At 40.2% G+C, this 24055-nt stretch overlaps 1 protein-coding gene across 1 annotated transcript in view; it reads right to left on the bottom strand.

Moving 5' to 3' along the window:
• Nucleotides 1-24055, bottom strand: part of COL9A1 (collagen type IX alpha 1 chain) — a 201297-nt gene that overhangs the window by 88801 nt on the left and 88441 nt on the right. Inside the window, exons 11-18 of the mRNA XM_073569386.1 lie at nt 15910-15963; nt 15464-15499; nt 9131-9154; nt 8539-8592; nt 5597-5650; nt 2907-2939; nt 2760-2816; nt 176-229 (exon numbers count right to left, since the gene is read on the bottom strand). Coding sequence (XP_073425487.1) covers nt 176-229; nt 2760-2816; nt 2907-2939; nt 5597-5650; nt 8539-8592; nt 9131-9154; nt 15464-15499; nt 15910-15963 — 366 coding nt within the window. The remainder of the gene's footprint in view (nt 1-175; nt 230-2759; nt 2817-2906; nt 2940-5596; nt 5651-8538; nt 8593-9130; nt 9155-15463; nt 15500-15909; nt 15964-24055) is intronic.

The following is a 24055-nucleotide window of genomic DNA, read 5'->3' as shown; positions in this document are numbered from 1 at the left end:
TCTAGAACTTATAAATAAATAATTGTAAAACTTTTTAAAAAATGCATATTTTCGTTGTATTTCTTGTGGTTTACCAGTCCAAACAAAATGCTTTTTATTTAATCACATACTGTGTTTAAAAAATAAAAATGTTATGTAGTCACTGATTCTGAAATGCTGTTGAATTAGTTATTACCTTATGACCTTGCTTTCCAGGTTCACCAGCTTCTCCCTTTACACCTTTGTGGCCCTAATATTAGGAACACAACACAAATAAAAATGACCATTAATATTAATGTTTCATGGTGATACACATATATCTGGTCTTCTTGTCGTACAAGAGGATACTAACACAGCTATTCTGGGTTTATATTATGTCCAAAAAGAAACAAGCATTCATCAGGTTCTTAACTTGCCAGATTTAACAATTTTGTAGAAAGGATGTCAAAAAAAGCACAAAACGTTCTGAATGATTTAAAAGGTAAACTTTTTTCTAACAAAAATTAGAATATATTGAAATAAAAGATTAGACATGAGCATATAAGGCTAATCCCATTTCAAATGGTTATTACTGGATTTCCATTTAGTATAAATAGATCTATCACTCATGTGTTACCCAGGCTAGCTTCATGATCAGATCCTAAGTATCTAATTCAGAGCCAGTCCAAACACAACAGCATTGATCACACATTGACGAGGATTACGGACTCCATAGAATGACCTTTCCCATTCTTCAACCATAGATGTCTTCTCTAGAGCCATTGCATCCAAGCATGGCTTTTCTTGGCCACAGCCACCCTCTGCCAATCAGCTGTCTACAGCTGCCACTTACTCTACCTATTCTATCTGGTACAGCACGTGGATTTTGTTCAATCTTGTAATTAGCACCTCCTATTTATAGTTGCAAGGAACATGTTGGTGTTGTATCACTATAGCAATTTACAAGCTTTATTTTGTTCCCCCTAATTAACATTTGAAGTTCTTTTACGTAAAGATTATTGACCTCGATTAGAGATTAATAGAAATTCAAATTCACTGACTTCACTGAATTTTCCCCCCAAACTGGATTTTTTGAATATATTTGCACATCTTTCAATACTGGAGAGCTTGTAATTTCCCTAAAATTACATGTGGGGAGAGCAGAGTGAACAGTGAACCCTGTTGACCATAAGACCTCACACTTTACAGGCGAAAGAGAGAGAGGAACTCGCTGACTATAATAGCTTGCACTCTCCAGGTTAGAAAGAAAGAGTAAGAAGATCCCACTGACCATAAAAACTTATACTCTACAGGTAAGAGAAAGAACCCTACAATCAATAAGAGCTTACTCTCTCCAGGTGAGAAAGAAAGAGGCCCCCGTTGACCATAAGAGCTTACATTTTATAGATGTAAGAGAGACAACCTCACTTACCATGAAAGCTTACATGTTATAGGCATAAGAGAGAGAGACAACCTTACTGACCATAAAAGCATATACGCTACAGAAGAGACAGGCTTAACCAGTCTGTAAACCAGACTTAAGCTGGAGTCACACATAGCGACTCACCAGCGATCCCGACAACGATATCAACGTGTCAGGATCGCTGGTGAGTCGCTATGTGATCGCTGGTGAGCTGTCACACAGACAGCTTTACCAGCGATCAGCACAGCGTCGCTGTGTTTGTTAGTTACCAGCGCGCTGATGCAGGGAGCTGGTAACTAGCGTACACATCGGGTATCCAAGGGACGTGCGTCCCTTAGATACCCAATGTGTATGTTAGTTACCAGCTCCCTGCATCAGCGCGCTGGTAACTAACGTACACATCGGGTATCTAAGGGACGCACATCCCTTGGATACCCGATGTGTACGTTAGTTACCAGCAGATCGCTGGTCTCCTGCCTGTCACACGCAGCGATTCGTGCTGGCCAGCGGGAGACCAGCGACAAAAGAAATGTCCAGCGGTTTCCTACAGCGATCAGCGATACCGGCAGGGGGGCCGGTCGCTGATCACTGTCATACACAGCGATCTCGCTGGTGAGATCGCTGTTGTGTCACAAAACTTGTGACTCAGCAGCTATCTCGCTAGCGAGATCGCTATGTATGACGGAGCCCTAAATCAGATGGAAAACAATTCTCTGAGAACCAGAATCTGTAATGGCCCAGATACTGACTACTGTTGTATAAGGAATAATAATCCGTAACATGTCAAAGCTGCAGAGCATTATGGGAAGGCCAATGCGGCAACACAAAATCACATTAGTCCACTATCTAATGCTTCAGCACCGTTAGAAATGAGGCCAGGCAAGTTTTATTTTTTGTGAACCCCAAATCAAAACTCAAAATATTCGAATACATGTGAAACCGCATATTTCAGGAAATTTGACTTTAGTTGATCCTTCACGGATTGATCCACTCATTATCTAACCATAATACCGTGACTATTTTTTCTGACCCTCAAGGCTTACATATTTACTTGTTAGGGCACATAAACTTTAACCACTATTATTTGCGGAAGCAATTTTTGAGAAGATCAGAAATTTTGCTAGAAGAATAACGCACAAACTCAACAAAACCTTAAGAAATGAGTTGGCACCTCCAAATATATTTCCAACTAACTCTGAATACATGACTCAAATTTCTTCAGATATAGGAGAAGCATACAGGTATATATTTACTACCAAGAATGTGTCCCTCTTTTGTCAAAGAGATGAAACTGTTCTTCTGATTGAATATACATTCTCATTAGCTATTAATTTGTAACTTTAGAAATGGAAGAAACTATTCCATAACATTAATTTACCTTCATTCCTGGCAAACCTGGATATCCTGGACGGCCTGGTGGGCATGCATTAGGGCACTGAAAATAAAATAACAATTCTGATAACTAACAAATTGAAAGCATGGAGAACACAGCTACAACTGTTAATGCTTTTCACACAGAGCTCACCAGGGGATCGCCTTCAGGTAGAGCAACTGTCCCCTGTCAAAAACAAAAATAGATGTTATCTGTAGTCAGTCAGAAACACATCACATCAGAAAACACAAGGAAATCAATTGTAATTGAAATTCTGAAGAAAATAAAATGCCTGTAATGTTCAACCACAGGTCATCAAACTTTTTCTCTCCAACCATTGGATAGTTATGCAACATATCAGAGTTTTGTGGATATTACCTTATTTATATAGAAAATGCAGCAAAATAATAATATTGCTATCATGTAAAGCACAAATTGCTATTTGATATGAATCATGCTGATTTTCACTTTGGATACACCATTTTATGTTTAGATAGCATAAAAACTGTTTAATAATTTCAGGGATGAAAAAAACATCCATATTCTATCACTAATAGAACAACATCCTAACAGCATTGGCCAAGCAAAATAAGAATTATTTGGATATATCAGAACACCAGACTAAGTTAACTACACATATGAACAAAATTGTTAGTACCCTTCTGTTAAATAGACACTGAAATAACAGAAACATTAAAAAACAAAATAGTAAAAATGGCCTGGACAAAATTGATGGTTCCCTTAACTTAATATTTTGTTGCACAATCTTTTGAGGCAATAACTGCAAGCAAACTATTTCTTGAATGCTCAACAAGATTTCTGCACCTGTCCAAAGGTATTTTGACCTACTCCTTGTTCAATGGGATTTAGAATAGGGCTCTTAGACCATCACTTCAGAATAGTCCAATGCTTTGCTCTTAGCCATTCCTGGATGATTTTAGCTGTGTGTTTGAATCACTATCCTGTTGGAAGACCCATGACCTGCAATTAAGACCAAACGTTCTGACAACAGTCAGCACAATTCACTCAAGAATGTGTTGATAGTCTTCACATTTCATTGCATCTTGCCTGGATTGAAGATATCCTATGCCAGATTCAGCAAGGCAACCCAAAAACATAGCAGAGCATGTTTCACAGTAGGTACAATGTTCTTTTCTTTGTATGCTTTGTTTTTGCATCTAGGAACATTGAGCTGAAATAACTTGCCAAAAAGCTCCACTTTTGTTTCATCTGTCAAAGGGATATTCTCCCAGAAGTTTTGTGGCTTTCAGCAGTGGTTTCCTCCTCGGCTGTCTTCCATGAAGTCCGCTTTGCCCAAGACAGAAAGGGATGGTGCAATCTGACACTGATGTACCTTGAACTTGGAGTTCACTTCTAATCTCTTTGGAAGTTATTTTGGGCTCTTTGGTTGCCATTCTTATTAACGTCTCTTAAATTTGCCATCAATTTTTTTCTCTTGCAGCCACGTCCAGGGAGGTTGGCCACAGTCCTAAAAGGCCTTAAACTTCTGATTAATATGTGCAACTCTAGTAACAGAAACATCAAGTTGTTCAAATATGATCTTATAGCCTTTACCTTTAACATGTTTGTCAATAATTTTATTTCTACTCTCTTGAGACAACTTTCTCTTTAGTTTTATTTGGTCCATTTTCAGTGTGGTACACAAAATGATAGCAAATAGCACAGTGACTACTTTTCACCTTTTGAATAGGCAGACTAATTATAAGTTTGTAGACACCTCTGATGCTATTTACAGTGCACAGCTTAGTTTCATATATCCCTATGGTCAAAATATTTACAATCTATTCCAGGAGTACCATTATTTTTGTGGAGGCCTTTTTCATTAGGCTTTTTTTCTGTTGAACCACAATTCACAAACATTGTCTGATTTTCATTAGTTAATATTCAGGAAATTTATACTGAAAATTACTTTTGTCAGTTTCAAGTTATTTCAGTGACCATCGTGGATTTGTCTTACAATAACAGTTTTATTCACATGTGTATATTTATGCTTGGTTTACTCCTTCACTGACCAGATCTGTTTGTGATCAAAAAGGTCATGTGTGTGATCCAATCACGAAACAGTTTGTACAGTTCTCCAACTGGAAATACATGCAATCATTGCCAAGAATAATGTTCACTCTGCTGGCTTGCCTTCTCACATAGGGTATCTGAGTGCCATCGCTTCTCCAGATAGGCAACTGACACACTCGTGAACTCCTGTCTGTTTCCATGACTTAAAAGAAATGTGATTCAGCCCAACTTCTCCAATTGCTCCATGGTTTTATTGTTCTTTTCAGCAATATTGGCTATTAGCTTTTCTGCAAGATTTGACTAGACTAACTATCCTTCACTTTCCACATGAACCAGTGAACCTTAGATGCCCATGACCCTGTCACCAGGTCACTGAGTGCCCTTTCATAGAAACATTTTGTAGGACTCTAGCTGCTGCATACTATGAAAACCCCATAAAATCAGCTATTTTAGAGATTGCCTGATCCAGTGATTTGGCACTTACAATTGGCCCTTGCCAAAATGTCTCAGATCCCTACACTTACACATTTTTTTCTGTTTTCAACACATTCACTACAAGAACTGACTACTTATTTGCAGCCTCATAGATCTTACCCTTTGTAAATCTAACAATTTAAAATATGTCAGTGGTTTTAATGATGTGGCAGATCAGGTTGTATTATGGTAATGTAACTTGATAAAGAGCTGAAGGTGTTACATTTGAATGAAAAACTCTGATTAGAGCTCCAATTTGTAATAAACCTATAATGACATTGCATTGTTTGTCATGATCCAAATCACATTGCTTATAATGCTTACTAACTACTTACTGGTGGTCCTGGTGGCCCTGGTGGTCCTGGAGATCCTCTTCCTCCAGCATCACCCTAAACAGAAGATAAATAGTATACTTTACTAAAAATGTATTTGGCCAATTGCCAATAGCAGGGGATTGATGGAAAATCAGCAAAATTTCACGCTAAAAGTTTTGTACAAGGTTTAATGAAAGGAAAATGGTTAGGTATTTTGTGACTCGCTCTTCCTCCTAAAAATTTAAAAATATATAATTTTTTTATTTATTTCATAATAGAGAGAATAACAAAGTTGTTCAAAAACTAAAAATAGAGAGATGACAGGTCTTCTTTGAAAGTTCACTTCATCAGCCGTTATGTACAATGACGTAAAGTAAACCCACTATACTTGTTATTTAAGCTGAAAATATCAAATTCGTCATGAGCAGTAATGACTAATCAACTTTATTTTGATAAAACTTCTACACTTACAAACTTACTGTGCAATTTCCAGCCCACCATTATCCCATATCGAATGAAGTGAATAAAAATTACTTCTCTTGAGATGATGAAAAATGCACATGTAATTTACAGATCAAATCTGTCAAGATTTGGATTTATTGTAAAATATATTTGTATGGGTTCAAAAAACAAAAAGCATTTTCATTTCAGCAACAATCTGAAATTTAGCTAGAGACAAACTCTAATTGTGACTGCATCAGAAGACCGTTTTAATTCTCCATTTTAATGGTCTACACGAGCAGTGGAGATTCTATTCATTAATGACAGCACTTGTCAATGAGCAGAGCTGTGATTTCTGCTGGTTTCCTGCTATCTTACGGGAAAGTTGCAATTTGAAATGTTGCCTACTTGCAAAATAGTCAGTCTTTCTAGACACATTGATGTTCTCGGCCATGTTTAGTCTAAGTTTATATTGACCTATTTAATCAATAGCTCAATGCCGCATTGAAAATAACCTTTGTGGGCATTCAGGTTGTGCTTGTAATGTCAATAGGTTATATTTTCCAAGCAGACCACTTCATTAACAAGTGCATCAGCTCCGTCTTTTATTTTCCAACAATTACTCCCATGGCTATAGTATTTGTAGCTGGATCATGGTTGAACGCACTTGTTAAAGAGATGTGCATAGAGATAGGCTTACAATAGAGAAATAAGGGCCAGTAAATTACAATGTAACTCTGTTAGATTTTACAAATAATCTACCTTTTTGCTGCATGTTTTTGGGTGAAACATCACCTGTTACATTTTTAAAGGTGACAGCAACCAATAGCAACTCGGTGTCCCAAGTGCCCAGATAGATGTCAGGCACTTCCTCCATTTAGTGCCCTGATAGAAATGAGGGGTCACATCATATATAATGGCATCAAGGAGAGAGTGTTGCTAACTAAATCTCCAATATTGAGTTAATTTATCGTGGAAACATACTGGCTTGGCCTCCTTTGGAGAGCATTCAGGATTACAGAAAATCAATGTGTATAAATACACTACCATTGTGGCTCCTCTGGGCCACATGATTGGGAATTTGCTGCAAAAAAAAACAAGCAGGCATAGTGCTATAAAGAAGGGATGATATGGTTCAAGATCAGTTAGGATGTTTTTGAAAAAGATATTGGATAATAGTGTACTACAAAATAAAGCGTAAATGTGCTACAAAGGGTAAATGATGTGCTGCAAAACAAAGTAGGATATGATGTATACCAAAAAGGAAATAGCTGATGCTTAATGGAAAACATGTGTGCTGCAGCTATGTTACGGGAAGATGAGAATTTCTTCATTGTGACCGTTAGCATTCAATTTTTTGGCCCCTATTCATCAACACTGGCAATTTTCACACCGGTCTTAATGAGGGGATGTGCTGGAGTCAGACACTTCTAATTCATGAAGCAATGCACACCTCGTAATGAGTAAAGAGCAGCTGAAAAGTGGTGTGCACGTCCGTGCGCCTTGCTACTTATTACTCCAATCAGGAACTGGAGTAAGATTGCTGGCGTAAGGAATAGTATATTTCGTCATGAATTAGATGAGCGCCCTTCACACCTCCGTTCTTTCCCAACTCTATCCATTTTGGTGAAGCTGGGCGACAACGACAAAAGTTGCAACATTTTTAAAAGCAATTCACACCAGAATTATGTCATAATCACTATGATGAATTAGGGCCTTAATATTGTAATGGTCTGTTTTGTTAAAATCAGTTTTGTTATTTTTGATCATTTTGCCCTGGGCAATTGTTGTTAAATGGGAATTGTACTTTCAACAAACTTTGTATAAACCAATACAGTGTGTCCGTAAAGTCATGGTGCACTTTTGACCAGTCACTGGAAAGCAACAAAAAACTATAGAAATGTGAAATCTCCTCCAAATAAAAGAAAAACTCTCCCAGCTTCATACCTATTCAGTGCAGTTCGATGTGGGCTCCATTTGTTGCCCTACACACACCCAAGCAATAGTGAAGTCCTTGCCACACACGGGTAAGGACGTCTGGTGTAACAGAGTCAATAATGTCCGTGATTCTCTGTTTTAAGTGATTAATGTCGCTGATACGTTCAATGTACACATGCTGCTTCACAGTACCCCAAAAGTAAAAGTCTAAGGGGTCAGATCCGGGGATCGTGGTATGCTTGTATACTTTCCTGTGACTGGTCAAAAGTGCACCATGACTTTCCGGACACACTGTAGTTCAAGCAAATAAAATAAACTTTGTAATATATCTTATCACAGAAATCTGCTTCTTTCTCCACTTATGAGCCACTTCTTCCCCTGTCCTTTGTCTCCAGAATATGTCAATAACTCTGAAAAAAACAACCCTTTCACTACCTATGATGTATACTTACATCATATGTTGTGTCCCTGACTCAGCGCGGTTTAGGGTGTGTAAAAACCTGGACCTCACTTTTCTGAAAAGAATACTATGACTGCTGAGAATCAAACATGATATTAACACATATATAAGTGGAGCTTCTTACCACTGGGCCAACCCGACCCAACTCTCCTGGAAGTCCAGGGGGACCAGGTACTCCCTGTAATGAGAATTAGAAATGTAACCATATGATTTTCTTAGTTATCGCTACTTATATTTCTGATACTAAAGTTCCAATATTTTTTAGAGTAAACCACCCCAAACCTTTCAAGCATTTGTTCACTACTGCTGCCCGAAAATGGGGAAAAAATGGCTCATAATGGATTAGTGTGCATTTACATAAAAAAACAACTGCTCAATGAATTGTCAGGTAGCAAAATGCTTCATTTTAAGGTAAGGAATAGTATACTTTCATGCGACATGACAGATTATTACTGCTCTTGAACTTTGAGTAAAACCTGTTCTCGCATAATACCATGCAGCAGAGAATCACATACATTATCATCTATATGAAAGCAGCAACAGAGCGTTGATGATGTATATACAGGCTGCTAAGTGTACAAAAGCTAACGGGATTTCCATTCAATATACAATCTTTTAATAAAGTATTTGTATCTACAAACGACATTACTTCGTGGTATGCAGTATTTTATTTATGACATTGCTTCTGGAAATAAATGCCGAATCAATGTACTTGCCCGTGGCCCTGAAACTCCTCCACCCTGGAAAAAGAACATGAAAATAGGATTATATTGTATGTAGTTTTGTAAATTAAAGGCAATGCAATAGTAAAATGCTTATTAATTCATCTATAGTTCTTATATTGGAAACCAGATAGACACTGCATGATGGTAATGTGCAAAGACGTGTGTGTGTGAAATATGAACATTTTTGGGAGGATTTCTTGACATATCACCACTAGACTCCTACTGTAATCCATGTGTATAATAGCATATTATATACACTACATCAAAAAATGGTTTGCTGAGCAGAGCAGTCATGGAAAATGCCAAAATGCCATTTTGCATACACAAGTTTAAGGTGGGACTATTGACATGGTCTTGTGTATGAACTGCAAAATTTCACAAAATTCGGTTCACTAACATGATGTGAACAAAGCTTTATGTATTGTATACACCTGATAAAAAGGGTTTTATGTTGACTTAGGGGTACTTCACACTAAGCGAGATCGCTGATGAGTTACCGATTTTGTGACGCAACAGCGATCTCGCTGTGTGTGACACATATCAGCGACCGCCCCCCCGCCGGGTATCGCTTATCGAGCAGGAACATCCTGGGCCATTGTTTGATCGTTGGTCTCCCACTGGCCAGCACGAATCACTGCGTGTGGCAGCAGGAGACCATCGACCAGCGAGCTCCAAGCGCTATAAGCAGATGCTAGGAGCTGGTATCCAAGGTAAACAGCGGGTAACTAAGCGCGCGCGTCGCTTAGTTACCCGCTGTGTACCCTGGATACCAGCGTGCTTGTGCTGAGAGCTGGTACCCAAGGTAAACAGCAGGTAACTAAGCGCCGCACAAGCTTAGTTACCCTCTGTTTACCTTGGATACCAGCTTTCAGCGCAACACACAAGCGATCCTGACCAGGTCATATCGTTGTCGGGATCGCTGGTGCGTCGTTTAGTGAAACAGGACCCTTATACTGTGCATGAATGTGTGTGTACATTAAAGCGGCTTCTAACTATTGCGGGCCCCTTGCTGGCCACAGGTGTGATGTCACTAATGACATCACGTTGCTGCTACAATGAATTGGTTATTGCGGTAATAGGGCTGGAAGATAACAGAAAGTGTAAAGGGGTGAATAATAGAAACATTAGCAACTTTCACATGTTTTGTAAGGGTTGAAAGGTGACCATAAATGTACATATTTGCAGTGTGTGGTCTGCAGTGAAAACTATTCTGCAATAGTCCGCAGAATGTGGTATTAGTTGAGTGTTTCTGGGTAGGGATGGGCGAATCCTGAAATACTCGGAATCGCTAGACTCTAACGAGTCCGACTCGGAAACTCGCTATTCGTTGCAAGTCTAGCGAGTCCAATGTTAATGAATGGGGATGCGAGTATTGCAGCGATTCCTGTGCTGCCATTTTTTTTACTCTTTACTCTCGCAAGTGGCCCCTAGCTTAGCGATTTAGAATTCATCCCTAAAGCACAGAAAATCGTTTCTATATCACGCTAGAAGCTAAACAGGATGTTGCCTGTGCTAACCGATTTACTGCACAGGCTGATCTGATATTCTGCACACACAGGCAGATCTGATCTGCACACACAGGGCGATCTGATCCGCACACACCGGGCGATCAGATCTGCACACACAGGCCCACCAAAGATGTGTAACAGACGTGATACAGAGAGGCTGATCGGCCTGGTTGAAGAGTGGCCCCAGCTGTGGCAGCCCATCCACCCTGGCTATGGTGATGAAAGACAGCGAAATATGGCTTGGAGGTCCATCGCCAGAAGTATGTTCCCGTCATTTGATCACGCTGGAGAAGATGGGCAGGCAAACATGGGTAAGAGTTATGTGATGTCATTTCTTCTATTTTCTTTTACTGTACCCTTTTTTGGATTAGGAGAGAGTGAGATTTCTTGTGTCACCATTGGCGTCTGTGACGCACTGAAACCGTGGTACCCAGCACCGGGCCGGGGTCTGCTTCACTGGGGGATGTGATGTGACCCGTGCTGTAGTCTCAGGGGATGCACAGTGCAAAGGGGATAACTACAGGGGACTGTAATAGGAGGACAATCAAGGCTAGTGATGCGTATTGGCACAGCAGGAAGGTAATGTGCGTGCTATTAGCTGGTAGCAGAGAAGCCCTGCACTCTCCCTGAAAAAATTGTTTAGTGCGCAAAGGCAGTCACCTAGGTGGACTGTGGTGCTGTCTGCGTCACCGCTCTGGGGTGAAGTGCGTGCTGTAACTTAGCAGAGAAGCAACGCACTCTCCCTGAAAAAATTGTTTAGTGCACACAAGCAGGCAGCATGCGTGCTATTAGCTGGTGGGATAGATAGCAGCAACGCACTGGTCTGCCACAGAAACAATAACGCTGCAGGGGTAAATATGACCCCAATAATATCTGGTGGAAAAAAAAAAGAAAATTTGCTCAGCTATGCTTCTGATTTCAGCTCTGATGGAAGCTGAGTGAGTAAGCTAAGCTCTGAGGATGGTGCTGTATGCACTGTAAGGCTGCTCCTGCCTTTCTCCCTACCTACAGTCCTCTACAGTACTCCTCCGTCCTGGTAGTTCTGAAAAGAACTTTTGTGTTATATGTGAGGAATCTTGAGGTCCTACACTGACTAACAGTCCCTAGATCTGCTCTATGTCTCCAACTCGCCCTGCACTAGCTCAGATCGTCACAGGAATGTGCCCAAAATGGCGGGGGCAGGGTTTATATACAGCCTTGCCTGTGATACATGACATAGGCATCACGATGGACAGCAGCCAATCATAGTAGTGCTCTTCACAGTTTTCTCACCTAACAAACTAGGCTGTCTCTGAAAATTAACATATTCTGTATTCTGCGAGTCCCGAATACAGTATATAGGAGTCCTAGACTCGCTAAGACTCGCTGCTGACAGCGGGACACAAAATCGCTAAGAAACTAGGATTGCTTGTATTAAACTCTGAAAAAACTAGGATTGCCATTGATTTGCATTGGACTCGTTACTGTGCGAGTAATTGCTTGGAAACTCGCAGAGTACCGACTCCTGCGAGTCCCCTACTACTCGCAGAGTAACGAGTCCTAACGAGTAGATTCGCCCATCCCTATTTCTGGGCAAACGAGATAAGGATTTGTACACTCTGGGGGAGAAATACTGTATTAAGAATCACCTACTTTACCCTGATCTTAATAAAAAGCAGTCTGGCGTGCACCTCTTAATAAATTAGGTAATATTCAGTACTACAAGACTGTCTGAGATAAAAGTCAATCATCCGAACTGCAATGCATGTGTTAAATATACGGTAATATCATTTTAATCTTTCTAAGGCAATGACTGTGCCAACATAATTTCAACCACTGTACAAAATGGGTAAGATATCCTTCATTTGTTAAAATAATTTATAGTTCTGATAACCATTATATATAACGTGACATTCACACTACATTTCACTTTAAATTATAACCGAAGAGAATTAAATTATAAGACATAACTAATCATCGATTGTCACATCCAGATGCTAAAACTTCTCCCTTTATCCAATTAGGTTGAATTTAGCAAACTCAAACAGACCGAACTGGAACAGCAAAATGATATTCTAAATGGAAATGTAGGTGCTTTCTTCACCTAAAATCTTAACATGTGATTTAGTTGTTGTGAGTATTGTGTTAATTCCTACTACTCTAATTCCTTTACCTAGGAATAAGCTTTACAGAGTAAAAGGAAAAAAAGTATTTCGTGCCATAGTGTTAAAGTAGTTTTCCAGGAATTTTTATTGATGGTCCAGCCTTAGAATAGGCTATCAAAGTGTAATTGAAAGGGTCTGACCTCTGGGATCCTCACCAGCAGGAAGAAGGTGATACTCAAAAGAATGAATGAGGCTGAACTATAGTATTTGTCCATTCTTATTCTGATGATTTTTGTATTCCCAATGGTTGTCATCAGTCACACATTAATTTCATATCCTAGGCTAGGAGATATTGTCTGCCTCCTTTTCTGACTGACCACTCCTTCCATCAGCCTAAGGTCATTTTATCCTGGAAGAGACATAATATAGGGATAGGGTCCCATTAAAGAAAGTAACGCCTTGTCATAGCTGATGGGCTCTCACAAAATGCACTACGCACCTTCATTTTTAAAAGGATATTCTACTGTATACCGCAGTAATGCAGTTCAAATTTCATATATTCAATGTTGGAAAACATCTTAGCACTTACAATGTGCTGCTGTATTCCTTTGTTTGTATATCCTAAGGTTGGGTCATCCATAAGTATTCCTCAAACTTGAACTTTTACAAAAGTAATTCTCTTATTTAGACTGCCCTTCTTCTATGACCTCTTTCGGCATGCTGAGTGTATATCGGGTTGTCTCTTGCTTATGATACCGCTATATTAGTTGAACTCTTCAGTGCATAGGCCACAATCAAGCACTGATCAACTTCCATATGTTATGATCCAGGTTGAATCTGACAGATTAAATGCACAAAGTAACTTTTTTTTTCCTTTGGCTGTGTGCCAAAGGTGGTTTTGCCCCTGGTGGCCGTTAGGGTCATTGCACTGTGGTGATTTCAGTTGCAGTTTCCCCCCGGTGGCCATTAGGATCATTGCACTCTGGTTTCCTTAGTTTGTGCACGTAATTATGTAACAGGTGTGATTGCACTATAAGAGAGTATCAGGTGTGTTAATCACTGTTGGTGATAGTTCCTCATTTGCAAGCAATCCTGGGTAAAGAATGGAGCTGAAGGAGAGTCACAGGCAGCCCAGTCAGAGTGCTGAAGTAGCAGCTATGGTGTCTGCAAGGAGGGCTGGCATGGATTGGTGGAGTGTCAGCTATGGTGTCTGCAAGGAGGGCTGGCATTGCTTGGTGGAGTGGAGCTATGGTGTAGAGCTGCACTCAGGATGCTGGACTCGCTTGCTGAAAGCTGGACTCAAAATGTTGGACTCTTTGGCAGAAAAGCTGGACTCATTTGCTGGACTCTGTTTCTGGACAACTGCACACAGGTGTGGACTCTGTTTGCTCCAAGGCTGCACTATGGTGCTGAGAAGAGTCCAGGACAACTCAGTCAGAGTCCTGGAGTGACAGCTATGGTGTCAGCGAGGAGTTCGTGGAAAGCATGGTGGAGTGGCAGCTATGGTGTCAGTGAAGAATTCTTGCAAAGCTTGGTGGAGTGGCAGCTATGGTGTAGAGCTGCACTCAGTTGCTGGACTCTTTTGCTGAAGCTGCACTCAGGTGCTGAACCCCGTTGCTGGACAGCTGCACTCAGGTGCTGGACTCCATTGCTGGACAGTGCACCCAGATGTTGGACACGGTGGAGGAAAAGATGCACGCAGGTGGTGGGCTCTGTTGCTGGGAGCATAAGCAACAGAGCAAAGCTAAGTGGTGTTCCCCTGTTTGGTCACTTTTCCTTATGTGGGTTTAGTGCAGTGGTGGGATTAGTTTCCGCACCGACCAATTCCCTAGCGAGGGTTTAGGTGCAGGGCGAGTAAGGGTTTTTAGGTTCCTGATCGGCACCCGGTGCGGAACCGGCCTAGGGAACGTTAGGAGTGTAGACACTGACTCAGGGGAGTACAGGAGGTCTCCACTTCCCCGTTCCCTATCGCAGGGCCACCATTGTTATTGTTACCCAGGTTTTCCCTATTCCCTTGTCGTATTGTATTAGTTACCGGCCTGCAGACCGCGTCACATAGGACAATTACACGTGCCGCGTCCTGTTGTAACAGTTACCGGCCTGCTGGCCGTGTCACTCAGGATGGGGCACGTGACACCATATCGTTGATTGGCACTCACTCATGGGTAGAAATCGTCCCGTGTAAGTGAGCCTTTAAGAGATCCTGACGGGATTGATGCTGCCTGAACCACAGGCAGCATGAATCAGACACTGCCTTACATGCTTTACTGAAAACATACTTTGCAAATCCAAGTCGAGACAATGTGTCTCAGATGACAAGTCTGAGGCATGTCCCAGTGGCTTGTATATTCCCCACGCTCCATGACTAACAGGTCTTTCCCTGTAAACACATATAGGGTTCGGACAGCATGAATCCATTGTCATGTTCCTTCCTAGCTCTGTGCAAACACTGATGAAGCAAGAGATGCAGTAAATTGCAGTTCTGAAGCCCGTAGTGACTGCATCTCTAGACTATGTTTCAGGCAATCACTGGTCTCTAATGATAAACTACAGGTACATGCATTGTTTTACGTTGTTTGGTTTGGCACATGTACACTGAGAAATCATTATATTAAAAGCTCATAGTTCAACAATAACTCTACATCTTATTTTGCTTCCCTGTAGTTCTTTACGCATGTTAATCATTTTTACATATCCCACTGAAAATCCATTAATCTGTTATTGTCACTTACCGACAAACCGCGGGAACCTGGCAATCCAGGCTCACCCTGAAAGAATAATATATAATGAGTGCATATCAACGATTAAAACATAATTTCCAAATACTCACAATAAGTATAATAATGTATGATAACTAGATGACCTTTGACAAATATGGAAAATCTCTCATCTACTGTTACCATCCCTCAATTATCAGGAGGAGACAGAGAAGAGGAAGACGGTCCAGCAGCAGACAGATTGTTTTAGTCTGCAGTGTACAATCAGTAGGCAATGTATGGGCGAATATTGATGTAATGCATTTTCTAATAACATAGTATTTCCCTCATCAACAGCTTTTGGGTGTTTCTACTTTCTCTTCAATTTAATTGGTTAATTAACACATCCCCTTTCCACTGTGTTTGTGTCATGTATGATTTTACCATACCGTATGGCTAAATTTCCAATATTCAATGTCTACCTTTTGTCCTCTTGGTCCAGAAGGTCCAGGGGTTCCTCCAGGTCCAGTCAATCCCTGTTATAATGATCAGGAAGTAACAATTCATAATTCAGGTATGGTTTTCATTGTTTAGACAGAAATAAGTATTACAGTGGTACACGGTATAGATGTGTTATGGAGAATGATACTTTAGCATTGTTTTTCAATACTTATTTTCCAGAACACTGAGAAGTATGGAAAAAAAGAAATTGCTTTCTAGGTATATAAAATACACATTTATAAACGAATGCCCTTATATGACATGAATGAGTTCTTCAAAAGGTTCCATTAAAGATACATATATCATAAAACAGCTCTATTAGTGGTCAAGAATCTAAAAAAATAAGAATCATATAACTCCACTAACAGACAAAGCCAAAAGTTTGTGACAAATTCAAGTCAATTATGTCTTAAAAAACTTATCAATACTGTCAACGCTGTCTAAAAATTCTTAGAAAGTTTAGACTTAGGCAAGGCAGTCATAAAATGTGCCAGATTTATCATACAGCAGTATGTCATGCTGTCTGATAGATCTGGCATAATGTAAGACTGTGTAGGCTAAGTTTACACCACTCTAAAATAGTTGGTTTACTTTGCCCGAGAAATTTTGGCACATGTTTGGGGACACAGAGTTCCATTAAAGACCACTCCCTAATTCCAGCTAATCCATGCTGCTTTTCGCAAAGGCATACCTCTTCACAGAAGCAGATAGTGAATGAATATGGAGCCAGTCATAAGAACTGCTTTTTGTACAAATGAAACCAGAAGACTGTGGATTTGAGCTTGTCAACTACTCACAAGTAGCTATAAAAGATTTCACCTCCAAGGCATTGGATAAAACTAAGGTGTGCACCATCTATAATGTACGTAAACTACTTAATTGAGAATGTGGAGAATAGGTAGCACTCACCAATTGTCCCACCGCACATTTAGATAGTGACAAGGGGGTGCTACAGAGTTATATAGAGAAAGGTTCCAGCGAGGTGGGGAGAGAAGCTTATGCCTATGGTTGTGTAAGATTGAGCGATGTGGGTGAGCAATATTGATGCTGCCTCTGAGTAAGGAAGGAACGTATCCACTTGAGAAAATTATCGCTGTCTGTGTGAGTGAGCGAGGAGGAGCCCCACCAAGAAATGTCAAGCATAGGTAAGATGCCAAGTAGTATTTGAGGAAGTGTGAGTAGTGATGGCAGCCACGCAGGAGATAGAGCCAAAAAATGGTCACAGGCTACATGCCCTATTACAAGTTGTGCTGAGAAAGAGACCGTATTCGCAGTGTGAGTGACCAGCTATAGGGTATATAAAAGAGTTACTGGCTGTGGACAAAGTCAGGGACCACCGGAAGACAGTGTGAAAGAGTGCTTGCCTTTGAGGAAAAGAGTGAAATGCAAAGGAAAGCCCGAGGGGGCCTATGTAACTAAATTCATTACAAAGACTGTTTCTTCTACCCATTCCCTAAAATTATAACAACGTATGAAGAGTTCTTCCTTCCAGTAAATAAAAAAAACACCTCTTGCATTGGCTTTCTGCTGTAGTTCTTCCACACTATCGCTGAGTGGGGAGCCATCTTAAGGTTGAGTAGCGCACCCTCATTGTTTCAAAGGGGCGTATAAAGTTATCACTTTGCTTCTCCCAAATTACTCAATCCCTTTTGAAAAAAAATTGTAAAAAAAAATCACAGTATTTTACCAGTAGAAAAGTTGACAAGCTGCAAACCCACTTAATAATGTGGCTATTTTTTGAGTGGCCACCCAACATGGACTCTTCATGAAATCCAAATCAAGCAGTGTCAAAAAAAGTGACTTTTGTTAACATATCAGCTTCTCTATCCTCAAGATCTGTGGGGGTACCAAAAGTCTCCCACTGTTCTAAAAATGATGTCATATCCTAGTAATGTGTCATCACTATATAAAATGGGAATACTCCTTTAAATGTTAAGTCCTGTTAACTAAATGGTAACAAACCCAGTGAGGAAATCATTTAGAAAAAGAGAAACGGGAAAATTCTTCACCGACATTAATACTTTAATGCAATATAGTCACAATAAAACCATAGAGAAGATTTCAAGAGAAGAATTACCAGTAAATACGAGTGAAAGGATTCCTGGAAATGCCAATTATATATTGACAACGGGAAAGAAAACTTATTTTCTAGTGCTGCTCACCTTATATATTATCCTTTGACTTTATCAATAAAATTGAGTTGGTTTATCTCAACAAGGAAATAATACTAAAGTATAAGCAGGATATGAGGACAAGTGTTTCTGAATTTCTAATAAATGATTAATACTTAGGATATGTGAATTAATGTGTCAATAATTATTATGCCTTTAAGCATTTATTTAAACTAAACTACCATTACGATTCTCCAGGTCAGTATGAGTGTGCAGATACCAAACATGTATACATTCTTTTTTATCTCAGTGGTGAAAAATTTTGTAAAAAAAAAAAAAAAGTAATTTTCCGAGACCCGTAGCGGCTCCATTTTTCAGGATCTGGGGCTGGGTGAGGGCTTATTTTTGTGCCCAAAGCTTACGTTTTTTATACTATTTTAGGTAAATAGGATGTTTTGATTGTTATTGCGATTTATTGCAAAGTTCGACGGCAAAAACAAAACCTAATTCTGGAGTTTCTATTTTTTTATCTTGTTACGCCATTTACTGATCAGATTAATTTACTTTATATTTTGATGGATCTGAGATTTCTGAACGCAGCAATACCAGATTTTTTTTAATTGTTTTATTTCAAATGAGGCAAAAGGCGGGTAATTTGGACTTTAATGTTTTCTTAATTTTTAAAATATTTTTTTAAAACTTTTTTTTTACTGGCTTCAATAGGAGACTTGAAGCTGTGATCATCCTATTGATGTGCTACATATAGCAGTGTTTCATAAATCACGGGCAGGCATTCATAGGAGATTTACAATCCATCAGCGTCCCACGATCACGTGACACCTGCCAATGGGCGGGTATTGTGATGCGCTTCTCACCGGCGCGTTAAATGCTGCTGTCATAGGCTGACAGATGCATTTAACTTGTCAACAGCAGTGGGTTTATCTCGGATCCACATGCGGCTGTTACAGGTACAATGCAGCTTATCAGATCAGCTGTCATGTGCAGGGAAACATGCGGACTCAACGCAGGAACTCGTATCATATGTATGGATACTACTACCTTGGATGTACCTATACGTCCAAGACTGTGAAGGGGTTAAAAAGAATCTGTCATCATGATTTTGCTATGTAATCTGAGAACAACATGATGAAGGGACAGAGACCCTGATTCCAGCAATATGTCATTTACTGTACTGATAGCTGTAGTTTTGATAAAATCACTGTTTTATCTGGAGGCAGGACCGGACTGGCCATCTAGCAATTCTGGCAATTTCCAGAAGGGCCTGTCTGTTCGTGGGCTGCCTTGTCTGCTACATTGTTACCAGAATTTGTGTTCTCACGACACCCATACTGTTAAGAGTTGTGACAGAGCACAAAGTCGCTGACTCCATCACTTACCCAAGCAGGCCACGAGTATCAGTAGAAATATTGGTCTTGTAGTAAATCTTACTTTCCTCCATCCATGGTAATATTAGTAATATATTCCCATCTGGTGCTTGGGGACATGGACAGCATGGTGCTGTGTGATTTCAAATGCCAGGGCTGAATTTCAGCCCCAATCCATACCTGTCTGGAGGAGATTATCACTAGAGGACTCGTAAACCTGGTGCCATGTAGTCCTCCATATTCATGAGCTCTCTACAACCCTATCCCCATCACTGATTGGCAGCTTTCTGCCTATGCATAGTGTACATAATACAGGGTGGGCCATTTATATGGATACACCTGGGTGGGCCATTTATAAAGGTGCAATCCAAAATGGCTGACTTCAAAATGGTCGCCATGGTTACCACCCATCTTGAAAAGCTTTCCCCCTCCCATATACTAATGTGCCACAAACAGGAAGTTGATATCACCAACCATTCCCATTTAATTTTGGTTTATCCATATAAATGGCCCACCCAGGTGTATCCATATAAATGTCCCACCCTGTAAGTAGTCAATCAATGGCGGAGGAGTGTCATACAGGGCTCAGCATTCAGAGAATTGATATATCTGCTGCAGATAAAACAAAACTGCAGCAAGCAGCACAGTAACTTATACATCACTGGAATCAGGGTCTTTGCCCTTATATTCTACTGCTATCAGGTGTGGTTAGAAAAACCTACTGACAGATTTCTTCTAACAAGGCTTTTGTGAGGATATTCTGTACAATTAGTGAAAGTGATATACATACATTCACTCAAACCATTTGTTATAGGCTGTTGCTGACCATTTGTGGGTTTTTCTCCTTGGTTCTCTGTCCAGTGTGTGTAGAGTATGTATGAGATAGGAAGCTATCAACATATAGCATATGTCACCTGAATGTATTCTGCACAACCTGATGCAGAATGTGGGGGAGAAGGACGGAAACAGAGAAGGTCACGCTCACTAATCTCACAGACACACAAAAGAGAGGTGGGCCACAGGGCCACAAAAGACATCCACCTGGCCACACACATGGGTAAGACACCAATAATGGGGGCACTGTGATGGTTAGAGAGGCATTATCGCCCTGTGATAAGCTTCTTTGAATTCATATGTGGCGTATTCTTAGAAAACTTTGGATATTGATTGGCCACAAAATTTCTGCAGACCTCTTGAAACTCAATCTTCGCCTCAGGTGAGGTAAAGTCTAACTACATCTCTGGAAGTATATATGGCGGCAATTTCAACAACCACAAAGGCTATTATCACCCGGCTTTATTCTGCCAACAGGGAACAACAAGCTCTTCATTTCCCCATCACTGAGAAGCTTTTATTTAGCAGTTTGTTATACTGAATGACAGCAATTGTGGAAGTTGTGCTAGCCATTAGATGTCATTATGGCGGGAAAACAGCAAGGGAAGGAAATAAAACACTGCCTCATGGCACTTTTAAAAAATTAAAGGGGTCTATATCTAATCAGAAAAGAAGTCAGTTTTCCTCTGAATTTAGCCAGCATTGTGATGGACGGATGTTTTCACTGATGTTACCATAGATACATCCAGCGTCGTGTACATGTAAGGTTAGGTTCACATTCATGCAGTGCACTGCGTCGGGTTTCTGTCAGAGTCCCTGAAGAACTGTATTCTGACAGGAAGCAACAGAGAGCCATTCAGTGAATAAAGCCACCGAAGACACTGTAGACTCTGACTGAGCTCCGTCCTGGTAGTATTGGTCTTTTTCAGACATGCACAAAAACATGTCAAACCACATTTCTATGAACGTCTGAAGTGGATGCGTTCCGTCAGACAGTGTGTACAGTGACTTATGGAGAAGCCGGTGCTCTGTCAGGGTTCCTGTCAGAATGCAGTTTGAGATTTCTGACAGAAACCTTAATGTAGTGCTTGGTGGAGAGCCCTGCATGAATGTGACCCAAGCCTAAGAAGCACCACTAGTCCACATTATGTACTATATACAAGGTTTAGTAAGAAAGAGATGTTTGCTATAGAATGAAATCTTGATCTCTTTCCGCTCAGTGAAATAGGCTGCCTTTGTAGAGACTCAACTATTTTTACTGTCTGAATTCTAGGACTGCAAGTAAACTGTCGGAGAGCCTCATGCCAGCCTACCAATTGGCCATCAATGACAGAAAATGTCAACATTGGCCAAATTATGTCAAAGAAATTGAAAAATGCTTAAATAAATAAATCCAAAAGTTTAGAGCAAGAGAGCAATAAATAAAATGTCCGGAAAAACAAGACCAAAATTTGCTCAAATGTCAGCCACTTCTATTACTGTTTGTGTGGGTTTTCTACACTAACCCAAGGTCATCAGACTCACTTTAAAAATAACTCACGAGTAAGAGAACTCGGCTCAAAAAAATAACAAATATCACTGTTGTCTAAAAACTGAAATATATATAATCCGGATGAGTAACGGGAAGAGTCTCAAAAGACCAGTTACCACGCACAAAACTACAACAAACCAAACAGGAGGAAGCAGACTAGCGCACTACCTGAGTGCCATCTACTGGACAATTCACACATTACATACAGCTCTAGCCTTTCTTCAAATAACAAAGCTATCACGATACAGAGAAGTGTAACTCACACCGAATTATACAAATTTAATGGCATTTGTTGTGTTAAAGGGAATCTGTCAGCAGGTTTTTGCAGCCTAATCTGAGAGCAGCATAATGTACTCAACAAAGCAATAAATGCATAAACTCCATCTTCTATCATGTCCTTCGAATTTCTGCCACCAGGTAATCTGCAAAACAACCTGCGCTTCAGTCTTCTAACGCAACACTGTAGAGAATAGTTTTGTGTGTGTTATGTTTAGTAGCATGCTGCTTCTCTTAACTTACAGTATATCACCTCAACCTCATTAACTTTCACAGATCAATTGCAAAATTATGCAACGGTATAGCGTGATGGGCTCCAAAGTCATTTTACTCCGTCCCATCTGTTTACAAAAGTTTACAAACTTCAACATCATGCACCACTTTTTCTTAGAGCCTGCCCAGCACTCCTTTTGCAGAGCTCAGTAGTGGAGATGAGTTTATCATAGGCTGCTGCGTTTTACATAGGCAGTGACCAAGATATCAAAGCTTTCCATGTAATGAAGTAACCTTAAAGCTTTGCAATATCAGTCACTGCCTTTCCAGAGGGTAGCAGCAAATGACAAACTCATTTCATCTGCTGCGCTCTGCATAGGCAGTGACAGAAGATGAGCAGCTACTGAATGAAGACATTGTTGAATCATGTGTAGAGGATATGATTCAATACTAAAAGCTGCTGTTATATTACTATATTATTTCAAACCCTAACTAAGGCTGGTTTCACATTTGCGTTTTTTAGCGCTGGAAAAAAACGCACACCTGCGCATGCGTTTTTTCCCCTATATTTAACATGGGTGCGCATACCTGCGCACTGGTCAGCGCATGTATGCGATTTTCATGCGCTGCGTTTTTTTGGGGTGTGCGTTGGGATTTTCCAGACGCAGCATGTTGCATTTTTTGGCCCTGCAAAAAAGCGCATGCGCACATATGCGCACGTTTTGCTCTAAAAATGGCCATTATAGCCTATGGATGCGCATATGTGCGCACTGGCATGCTCATGTATGCGTTTTTTTGCATATGCGGTTTTTTTTTTAAACCATGGAATTTAGGGGTTTGGGTTAGAGTTAGGGTTAGTTAAGGGGGTTTAGGGTTAGGCTTATGGTCAGGGTCAGGGTTAGGGTTAGGGTCAGGGTTAGGGTTAGTAAAGTCATGGTTTGGGTAGTGTGAGGGGCCACCTAAAAATGTTGGAAAAAAACGCAAACGCGGTAAAAACGCGCTAAAAACGCATACAAACGCATAAAAACGCTGCGTTTTTTTCATGCATGCTCATAAAAATGCTTGAAAAAAACGCAGCAGTTGTATGCTTATGTATGCGTTTTTTCAATGCGTTTTTTTGCGGGAAAAACGCGCTGCAAAAAAAAGCAAGTGTGAAACTAGCCTGAGATTGAGGCTATAGTTAGGCTTAGGCTGGAGTCACACTAGCGATTTTAAAATCGGTCCAGTTTTGATGCAGGAGAGTCGGACGAGTGTAATGCAAGTGTCTTGTAAGTGTCAAGCATTTTTTATGCGAGTACAATCCGATATTTCACACCTGGCATCCGATTTACATCTGAATGCAGTGTGATTGCTATCCGAATGCAATGCGATTTTAGCATGAGCTTTTACATAGAGAAATTCTCTGGCATTTACACATCGTTTTCAAAGAAAATACTCTTCAAAACATAATAGATAGAGAGATACAGTTGTGGCCAAAAGTATTGACACCCCTGCAATTCTGTCAGATAATACTCAGTTTCTTCCTGAAAATGATTGCAAACACAAATTCTTTGGTATTATTATCTTCATTTAATTTGTCTTAAATGAAAAAACACAAAAGAGAATGAAGCGAATGAAGCAAAAAGCAAAACATTGATCATTTCACACAAAACTCCAAAAATGGGCCAGACAAAAGTATTGGCACCCTCAGCCTAATACTTGGTTGCACAACCTTTAGCCAAAATAACTGCGACCAACCGCTTCCGGTAACCATCAATGAGTTTCTTACAATGCTCTG

Source organism: Dendrobates tinctorius, unplaced genomic scaffold, assembly GCF_039654945.1.
Source record: "Dendrobates tinctorius isolate UK_male_01 unplaced genomic scaffold, ASM3965494v1 ptg000024l, whole genome shotgun sequence".
NCBI lineage: Eukaryota > Metazoa > Chordata > Amphibia > Anura > Dendrobatidae > Dendrobates > Dendrobates tinctorius.
Note: the sequence above shows the minus strand (reverse complement) of the source record. Positions and strands in the feature narration are given on the sequence as shown.